The sequence below is a fragment of the Fulmarus glacialis genome, unplaced genomic scaffold (assembly GCF_000690835.1).
Source record: "Fulmarus glacialis isolate BGI_N327 unplaced genomic scaffold, ASM69083v1 scaffold34917, whole genome shotgun sequence".
Lineage (NCBI taxonomy): Eukaryota > Metazoa > Chordata > Aves > Procellariiformes > Procellariidae > Fulmarus > Fulmarus glacialis.
In genome coordinates, this window is record NW_009224499.1 from 30,733 (window position 1) to 41,278 (window position 10,546).

At 34.4% G+C, this 10,546-nt stretch overlaps 1 protein-coding gene across 1 annotated transcript in view; it reads left to right on the forward strand.

Annotated features, from left to right (window-relative positions):
• The window catches only part of ATR (ATR serine/threonine kinase), a gene marked incomplete at its 3' end in the record, with an annotated part of 40,779 nt that extends 30,598 nt beyond the window's left edge, over nt 1-10,181 (forward strand). The window contains 13 exon segments of the mRNA XM_009582167.1: nt 170-329; nt 864-1,043; nt 2,385-2,527; nt 2,950-3,047; nt 4,173-4,405; nt 5,157-5,291; nt 5,897-6,097; nt 6,398-6,541; nt 7,299-7,449; nt 8,322-8,478; nt 8,606-8,759; nt 9,673-9,824; nt 10,076-10,181. Of these exon segments, the coding sequence (XP_009580462.1) occupies nt 170-329; nt 864-1,043; nt 2,385-2,527; nt 2,950-3,047; nt 4,173-4,405; nt 5,157-5,291; nt 5,897-6,097; nt 6,398-6,541; nt 7,299-7,449; nt 8,322-8,478; nt 8,606-8,759; nt 9,673-9,824; nt 10,076-10,181 (2,014 nt within the window).
• Between the last annotated feature and the right edge of the window lie 365 nt (nt 10,182-10,546).

Below are 10,546 nucleotides of genomic sequence, written 5' to 3' on the forward strand. Positions count from 1 at the left end.
GAAAAAAGGTGAAACAGATGTATTACCAATAATTTTAAATGATCACTATGTAGTATATAGCTTATTAAGAAATTTTATTTGTGTTTCAACACATTGTGATATTTACTTCAGATTGTAAAGTAGCATTCATGACTGAAACTTCTCATTTTCTGCAAAAATATCTCTGCAGCCAGGATTACAGTGAGCTTGTTGGTCAGTGTTGGCTCCAGAGTGCTAGAGTTGCGAGAAAAGCTGGTCATCACCAGACTGCGTATAATGCTCTTCTGAATGCTGGGGAATCTACACTCTCAGAACTTTATATAGAAAGAGCAAAGTGGCTCTGGTCCAAGGTAAAGAAAATAAAAATGGAACTTACTTTCTTACATCCAGGAAAATTTTCTTTAAGAAAAAAGGCACACAATCAGTATACGTAAACCAAAATCTGTCAACTGGGACTATCAGCACATTCTGCCTGTAGTTGAGACATGAGAAATTTTTACCTCCAATTGCTAGTCAGCCCTTCTCTGTATCTGTTGACTTTTCTGGCAGCTATGTATAAAACTGGTGGATTACCTGTCTCTGTCAAAGAGGCACAGGCAAATTTAAATTACCTTAATTGTAGACCTTTCCTTAATTTGTATGCTTTTAATTAATAGAGGCAGGCAGCAAACGTGGGAGCAGTTGTTGTGGTAAACTTAGAGACAACAATGCTGACATAACAAGGGAATATAAGAAGCATCTGAAGTCAGTAATATTCAGTTACCACAGCCAGAATGGTCTCGAACACACTCAGGGACATAGCTTTGCCTTAATAACAACTGCGAGATGGAAGTTTTACATCTCTCTTATTTAAAGCATATAAAATGTTTTCCTCTTTTCTTTAGGGTGAGGTTCATCAAGCACTCATTGTTCTCCAGAAGGGGGTTGAGTTATGTTTCCCTGAAAATAAAGCACCATGCAATACCAAAAACCAGCTCATCCATGGTCGGGCAATGCTGCTAGTGGGCAGATTTATGGAAGAAACTGCTAACTTTGAAAGCAATGCAGTTATGAAAAAGTATAAGGTAATTTGATACACTAGTGTTAACAAGGCAGTAGTTTTGAATAATAATAATAATATATCCCTTAAGTAAGCTATCGTTATGTTCCTGATGATGTCAACCAAGGATAACATCAATGGTATTAAATGGTGTATCAATGTATAGGAAGAAAGTAGTTCTTGTAAAGATTTAACTATCCGAATTAGCTTTAATATAACACGTCAATACAGGGAGGTCTACAGTTCCCAAAAGTGGGAGCTAAGAATACCTAGTATAAGTCTTTTAAAGTAAAAAAACAAATTACAGGAGCATGGCTTTTTTCTTATGCATGTACAAACGAGAATTCCTCACTAAAATGTGGGCTACTCTCAATAGACATTGAGATAACTTGACGACACATTGCGCTATTCTTCAGTGTTACTTCTCTCTCTGGTAGTGGCTTATAACTGTGCTTTAAATATGCTTCCAATCTCTGAAGAACTAGAAAAGAGAGAACTGGTATGTTTTTCTTGAACAACACAGCACTACACTGCTTCATCTTGCTATGCTAGTGAAATTCTGTTTTGGCATTGATTAATATTGCCTACTACACCAGTAGTAAATACAGATCTTTATGCTTCCTTAAAAGTAGTATGTCTCCTATCCAAGTTTTGGCATTTGATACTGTTAATACTTACTGCTGTCTTACTAACTAAAATACTTCTGTAATAGTCATTTAGAGAAAAATCTAACAGATGTATCAAATCAAATGAGGATTGAAATAATGGAAACTAAGGAAATTTCGATGGATTATATTAAAATACTAATGCTTAGAATTCTCTACTGTCTAAATATTGGCACTGGAAACAAGCCAGTGTTATTAGAGAATGGATGTGCCACTTGCTAAGTTATTTGTTTTCTAATATATGTCACACAGCTTTTTGTTTTTCTTTTAAGCATCATGCTTTTAGAAGGAAAACAGAAACATGAAAAACATCCTGCTGTTTCACTTTTCAAAAAATTAAAAGAAACCCAGTATTGAATTTATCAGGATCAGGAACTTGATTATAATACTTCTAATGAAACTATAATCTTTCCTAGTTGAGGAATCCTAGAATCATTCTGTCTTAAATTATCTTGCTGTCTCCAAATCCAAAAGGTATTTTAAGAGCAGAATTCTAGTTTGTACAGGCATTTATCTTGGGGCAAAATTACAATTTTGGAGTTACAAAGTTACAATTAATACTTTTTTGCATGTACTTTGCACAAAGGTAATTAATACAAGATGTTTCTTGAGAATCTTTTTTTTTGTTATTGTTTTATTTTTTTTATTTTAAATGTAGCATCTTCTCAAAAGTAATTATCTCCTTTTTTATTTTGTTGCAGGATGTTACGATTTTCTTGCCAGAATGGGAAGATGGACATTTTTATCTTGCTAAATATTACGATAAATTAATGCCGATGGTAACTGACAACAAGATGGAAAAACAAGGAGATCTGATTAGATACATAGTTCATCATTTTGGGAGGTTAGACCCTAGGGGAACTTTGCTTAGTTACTGTAGAAGAATGACTGTTATGCTGAAAAAACATTTTATAGGAATATATTGTCTTTCAACAATTCAGACAGACTCAAATTTTTGTGCAGTATTGTAAAGCAAAATACTGCGTGCTTCCTTTTGTTTTCATACCTAATTAATTTTACTTCTCCTTCTGACTAAGCAATTGTTGTCTGTCTTGTGAAAGACAGTTAATTATTTCATCTGCAGTCCTGATCAATAAAAACAAAACCTTTGTATATTAGTAAGCTTTTAGTTGTTGCAGATGCATTAAAATGCTGAACATAAACTTCTAAAGTCCAGAATGGAATGTGAGACAATTAAGGATGTAAAGTTTGTAATGCTTCTAATATATATCATTAACATGCTGTGATTTAAATATGTAATCACAGGTCTCTACAGTATGGAAACCAATTCATCTATCAGTCAATGCCAAGAATGCTATCTTTATGGCTGGACTTTGGAGCAAAAGCATATGAATGTGATAAAGGTAGAACGTTTTTTCCCAGTACATACTTCCTGTGTCATACTTTTGTACATATAATTGAAAGAGCAGTGAAGTATATTTACAGTTCTTTTTTTAGACTTATTGCCTGAGATTATATGGAAACAAGAAAATACTATTATTCTTTTAAATTACAGGATGTTCATGTGCAGGAGAGTATTAATTATTTTAATTAAAGCCTCCAGAACTTTTTTAAAATATATAATGAGATAGCATTATTCTTCATTAAGGTAACTTAAGTTGATAAACAGATTTAGGGAAAATCCTTGCATGTCACCTGTTGCCTCTTCTAAGTTGCCTCATGAGTAATGAGTAGTGGTTTTGTATACGCTTGCTACAGTAAAGTGTTAAGCTTTGGGGCTTTTTTTCAATTTGTCTTGGTTCCAGTTGTTGAAGGAATTTTACTGAAATTTAAATGGGGGGACGGGGGGGAAATCCTGTGGGCAGCATCAAGGCATGTGAAACTACTACCACAGACGCATTTTGGGTGAGAGATTTTTGTACAAATGAAAATGGCAAACATTGCCTGGCATGAAGCAGACAGTTGTGGCTCCTTGATCTTGACCTCGTTCTTTACGCTTAGGTCAACTGAATTTGGCTGCAGGCACATCAGATGCTGCTTTCTCTGTTGTTGATGTGCTACTCATGTTGGGTCTTCAGGTGCAGGGGTGGAGATAGGAGCAGATGTGCTAATTCCATCCCTTGTAAAGACTTTCTTCATTTCCTCTCCACTAAAGAACATTAGAATCCTTCTACTGGGGAAATACATGGAGTGTTTTTGGTTTTGTTCTATGCCATTGCATCACTTCAGAGGACTGATAGATGTTTTATTTAAGAGTGTAAGGAGAGCTTTTCTGATATTGTCTGTTCCATGTTCCTGTTGTCTGTGCTTGTTTATTTCCTGTTATTCTGGTTAGTTAAATAGCATATGCATTAAGTCATTGTATGCTATCTTAAAAAGAACTTTACAATAGGAGCTTTTCCTTTTCCTTGAGTTTTTTTGGCTTATGAAAATTACCAACAAAATATGTTTCTGTAGGCTTGATTTAAATGACTTCACATTTCCGGTGGAAAAAAAGGAACATAATCTTGTACTCTTGTGTTTTTCAGCTAGTCGTTCAGAACGTGTTCAAATGAAAAATGATTTAGCTAAAATAAATAAGGTGATTACAGAGCACACGAATCACCTGGCACCTTACCAGTTTCTGACAGCTTTTTCTCAGTTAATCTCCCGAATCTGCCATTCTCACGATGAAGTCTTCGCAGTTCTGATGGTGATTGTTGCTAAAGTGTTTTTAGCCTATCCACAGCAAGCAATGTGGATGATGACTGCTGTGTCCAAGGTACCTTGATAAGTATAGCTACATCTTTATTAAGTTTGTAAAACTGTTTTCATCGGAGAGAAATGTGAATATAACCTGTTTTACTTCAAGATGATAAGAAGGAATTCAGAGTTTCAGTTGCTGTGACACACTGTGACACAGACTTTATTGCAGTCTAAAGTTCAGATATTACAGCTTAAATGTTCCAAATTAGAATGCTAACATGCATCCTGACTTGTATGATGTATTAGGAAAGGAAATTTGAATAACAAATAGCTGAAGAATTGGATGGATATGGACAAGAGATTTTGTTGGTTTTGGTAACTAATAGTACTTCCAGTTTTATAATCAAATAATCAACTCTGTGCTTTGATTAAAATAAGATAGATATACCACTTAGTCCTAATACTTACCTGGTAGTAAGGTCATTCCAAAGCAAATTGGAAAGCATGGTGCAGACTATTTCTTTAAGGCTGGTGAAAGAACATTCAGGATATGCTGGTATATTCTTGAATATTGGCCTTTACGTTGTGGGACTCCTAAGAATGGTTTCAGAAAGTAATAATCCTCCCACACACACCCCGCCACCAACCATACCACTTCAGTACTTGTTCAGGTACCAAATTCCAGTTGGAGAACATCCTTCTTCAGATATTAAATGTGACAAGCAGTAAGTAGAGAAAAGAATATATTAATTACTGTGGGATGTTTGGGGGTTTTTTTAGGATTCTTTAATTGATTTGACTAAATTTTAACTTTCCTCTTTTTTCAGTCCTCTTACCCTACGCGTGTCAATAGATGTAAGGAAATTCTCAACAAAGCTATTCACATGAAAGAATCTTTAGGAAAATTTATTGGAGATGCAACACGCCTTACAGATAAGCTATTAGAACTATGCAACAAACCGGTACTTAAAAAAATAAACAAATTAATGCATGTAATAGGATTATTCAAAAATGTTATACAAAAGCTTCTTCTGATAACTTTCATTAGCCAATTCATTACATTACTGCAGTTTAACAGAAACTACAGTAACTTGTAAAGATTTTTTTTTTTAATTTTTCTTAATAAAAATACTCAAAAAAAGTAGAAAATAGCTCTAAATTGAGCACATTGCAAAATATTTCAGTACATAGTGGTACTTTTCACAGTGCATGGGCTTTACATTGTTTTGTGCTTTCATGTATGATTCTTGCCCAGTAACGTTCAGAGTTTTACTATAAAAATAGTCTGGTTGTGTTTTAGTGAAAAAATGAATTTGATAATAAAGGTAAAACTAAATAAATTCTTCCATTATTCTGTATTGACATTCAGAGTGAAAAATACACGTGCCATGAAGGCCAGATATATTTACTTTTGACCACTGCCATTTAATTTGAAATGTAATTTGCCATTTTTCTTATTACCATAAGCATTTATTATTCTTTTCTATTCATTAGTTAATGTGAAATAGCAGTAATATTTTAAGTGTTTGTTGTTAACTTTTGAACAACTTTTTTTTTTCCCCCCAAGGTTGATGGAAACAGCTCAACTTTAAGCATGAATATTCATTTCAAAACACTTAAGAGATTAGTAGAAGAGCACACATTTAGTGAAATTCTCATTCCCTTACAATCTGTAATGATACCAACTCTTCCTTCAATTCCTGGTACACATGCTAACCATGACCCTTTTCCTGGATGCTGGGCCTACATTGCAGGCTTTGATGATACGGTAAGCCTATAGTTGGCACCTCATTTTAAAATTCATGTTAAGCAAGTGTAGCTGCAAATATATCTTAGTTCCCTAGAAATGGAGGAGTGAGTAGAAAACTTCATAATTACTTTCATGGAAACTGAGTGGCTTCTGTCATAACAGCCTGAAACAGATATGGCCTCTTGGTACTTTTGGCCTGAGGTTAATATGCGGTATGGTAGTGCTAACATGATTGGTTGCAGTGGTTTATTACAGTTAGACACTTTATTTTGTATGATCTGATACAGGTGTTAATAAAGAATTTAATTTTTTCCTTAGGTGGAAATTCTTGCCTCACTTCAAAAGCCAAAAAAGATCACATTAAAAGGTTCAGATGGGAAATCTTACATTATGATGTGTAAGCCAAAAGATGATCTAAGAAAAGACTGTCGGCTCATGGAATTCAACTCCCTTATTAATAAGGTTTGATGAGTTAGACTTATAATAAGCATTATACTTATTGACCAGAACAAAATGCTGAACTATCTAACAAAAAAAAAAAAGCAACTTACCTTGAGATAAAGCTTACTGGAAGAAAAGTAAACTGTTACAAAATATCTTACTTCAGCGGAAATCTATAGCAATTGATATGTATAACTTCTTACAGACTTGTGAAAACAATAACAAAATATAACATTTTGCCAAAACAATTGCTTATTCCAGCAAAAATATACAGGAAAGGTTATTTACAGTAAACAAGTAACTGCAAACTTTCTGCTATCATGCTTCATATTTCTTATTCGGTATTTTCTAATTTTTTTAATGAGAAATAGGTAAATTCATCTTTTCATACTGAAAGTGTTGCCATACTTCTTATTTTAGTTGTATTTTGCTTCTCAGCAATATGCTTAAGGTTAAGGTACCATGTTTTCCATGAGGTTAAAGCAAATGATAGCATCTCTGAAACACTAAAACACTTAGTTCAAATACTGCTTTTAAGGGATTTAAGCCATGCACAAGTTATGCAGTTTGACTATTGCAAAATTCTCTCTTTTAATTTACTTTGGAGAACAGATGAGCATTTTGCTTGCATTTGACCTACTGCAGACAGTGAAGCTTAGAATTTTAAATTCTAGATCATGTGATTGGAAAATAGATTATAGATAGAATGGTTTATTTTATTGATACATTTTGATGCTATCTATGTAATCTGTTAATCTCATTTTTCTTTTGTGAATAGTGCTTAAGAAAAGATGCAGAGTCACGGAGGCGAGAACTCCATATTCGAACCTATGCAGTTATTCCATTAAATGATGAATGTGGCATAATTGAGTGGGTGAATAATACTGCTGGTTTAAGAAATATCCTGATAAAACTTTATAAGGAGAAAGGTAAAGAAATATATTAGACTATAGTGATATTTTATTTTTTTAAAGGGCTTGTATCTTTATTAGTAAATGAGACAAATAGCAAGGATCAGACTAAATTCTAGGAAGATGCAGTCACATGTATTTTTAACTATCTGCAATATATTATTATTCATATGTGTGGTAGACTTTTACTCTCAAATGGAAGAGAATTAGTGCTTGCAATAAACAAGTTCTTTATGAGAACTGATAACACAATCATCTTAACACATTATTTTATGCAATGATGTAAATAATTTCAGCAGCATGGGAATGTGTGCGCAGCACTGAATAATAGAAAAGACTGTGGACTTTTTCTTTAGATTTGACCTGTTGTTTTTCATTTCTGTTACATTTGTGTGGGATGATTAAGATAATTTATAGTTGAATCAAGATTGAGGGAACAGCAACTTTCCAGGGAAAAGATCAGATTTCTTTTGAATGTCAGCAACTTACTGGTCAGTGCAATAAAATGTTGGGGGAAAACTTCACACATTATCTGGATGTATGCAGACATCTGGGAGTTTGGAACTCCAAACATCTCAGCTGAATATAATGAATGGCTTTGTGAGGGTGGTTTTTTTTCGTGTGTGTGTGTTCCCCCCGCTCCACCCCATGGCGATTGGTAAAACTGGTGGCTTGTTTGCCAGGCCTTCTCTTTCAGTTAACACTATGATTTTTTTTAATTTACTTTCCAGTACCCCACCACCAACATGTTCTATGAGTTATTTTTGGTTTGTTCATTTATTTCAGCTTTATGGAGGTGTTTATCTTCTCTAAAATACCATATTGTAATAGTACATATAAGGCTTTATATTTAGGCGTTTCTTTTGCCTAATTGAGGAGGTCTATTACAGGTATCTATATGACCGGAAAAGAATTGCGTCAGCATATGCTTCCAAAGTCAGCACCTTTGTCTGAAAAGCTGAAAATGTTCAAAGACGTCCTTCTGCCTCGTCATCCTCCTCTCTTTCATGAATGGTTTCTTAGGACATTTCCTGATCCTACTTCATGGTGAGTGACTGGGATTGGGCTGGCTCAAGAATATCTACTTTACGTATTTCACTAAACATTAATGATACTACTGAATAAAGACCACCCAAGGAAGTGACTTAGACATATCTGATTCTTATTTCCGTAGGTACAATAGTAGGTCAGCCTATTGTCGTTCCGTTGCAGTTATGTCAATGGTAGGTTACATACTTGGTCTAGGAGACCGTCATGGTGAAAACATCCTGTTTGATTCTTTGACTGGTGAATGTGTGCATGTGGATTTCAACTGCCTTTTCAATAAGGTGAGAAATGCCACTTGCTGAACTTGCTCTTTATTTTACATGCACGTAAGTTATAAATTTCTACTGTCTTGGGTTTTTTCCACTTTTTTTACTTTAACATTTCTGTTGTGTTATTTCTCTCACTTTGATTCTCACAAACAGTCTAGGATATGTAAAGAGTATGTGATTTTTCTGTATACTGCATTAATGAAAGCCAGCTTTTTGATTTAGCCGATATCAGATGAGCTGATGTAGATACTCTGAAATAGCCGAAATTTTAGAGTGTATGTCTTTTGTGACTCTCCTCTCTCCACTACCACCCTCCAAACAAAGCTGTAATTACTACATTTGGAATTCTGCTGCTGTGAAGAGTTTCTTTGTTCTTCTCACACAAATTCAGCAGAAAAATTCCAATGGTTCTGTAAAAATAAACAGCAGAAATTGTGGCCAGAGTGGGATTTGGAGTTGTGGTGTTTCTGTTGAAAGATGCTTTTGGTGTGGTATATGTGCCCTTTTTAATTCAGATAACTGAGGTAGAGATACTGTTAGTTTATTTCTCCTGCTTTCTTTTTAGTAAGCCTAAATTGTCCAACATAACCCGTAATTAAAAAAAGAAATGTTTTTAAGCTAACTTACATATTATAAAAGTTAAGGTAGCATTTTGCATGAGACTACAGAGTAGCCATATATACTTAGAACAAAATTTTATACCCTGTATTAGTGTATTAAAAAAGGGGAAAAGAGGTTATTTGGACATTGGTATCCTTTATTCGCTGTAATTTCCCTGTAGCAGCTGAGAAGGACTGTGATCTGAGCAAACATCTCTTGTCAGCTAGGAAACTGCCACTGACAGAGATGGGGGGGGGGAAACTAGAAACGATGTTACCCTAAGTTTAAAACACTTAGGACATACTCTTTTTTTATCAATGTAAAGGGAGAAACTTTTGAAGTTCCAGAAATCGTTCCTTTTCGTCTCACTCACAACATGGTTAATGGAATGGGTCCAATGGGAACAGAAGGTCTCTTCCGAAGAGCTTGTGAAGTCACAATGAGGCTCATGCGTGATCAAAGGGAGCCTCTAATGAGGTACGGCAACTGGTTTTGCTACAAACTCTGAAAAAGCTGTCTGTAGTCTAAACATCTGAAACAGTAACTGCTGGTGAATATGCCAGTTTCAGCATATGCCTGTCGTTGCAGCTCAGTCTTACTATGACATGCAGTTAAATATAAAACAATAGCAATATTCAGCGCAAACTTTAGACTCCTGTCAGTGTTCTTATTTTGAATATTAAATGTATTATATGTATCTTATCCTTTTTTATTTTTAACTTATTTAGTGTCTTAAAGACTTTTCTGCATGATCCTCTTGTGGAATGGAGTAAACCTGTTAAAGGAAATACAAAAGCACAGGTGAATGAAACTGGAGAAGTTGTCAATGAAAAGGTTAGTTGAAAACAAGCATAGCATAAGGTATTCAAGTGTCAAATGTCCATTATGGTTGCAAGTTACATATTTTCTAATTGAAACCTTAACTTTCTTGTTTTTTCTTTCATTTAAAAATTCCTCTGGTTGTTTCTTCTTGATTATCTCTGTGTTCATACTTTTTATTCATGAAGAGACTATTTTTATTGATATAAAATGTAATTTATCTACTAAAGAACCAAACAAAATAGAGCCTATGATTCTCTTATTAGTGTTACTAGATCAAGGACAACATCAACAGAAGCAATAGGATAGACAAGGCTCCTGCTTCCCCTCACTCTGACTGTTGCACAGTCTTAGAATCATAGAATCAGTAAGGTTGGAAA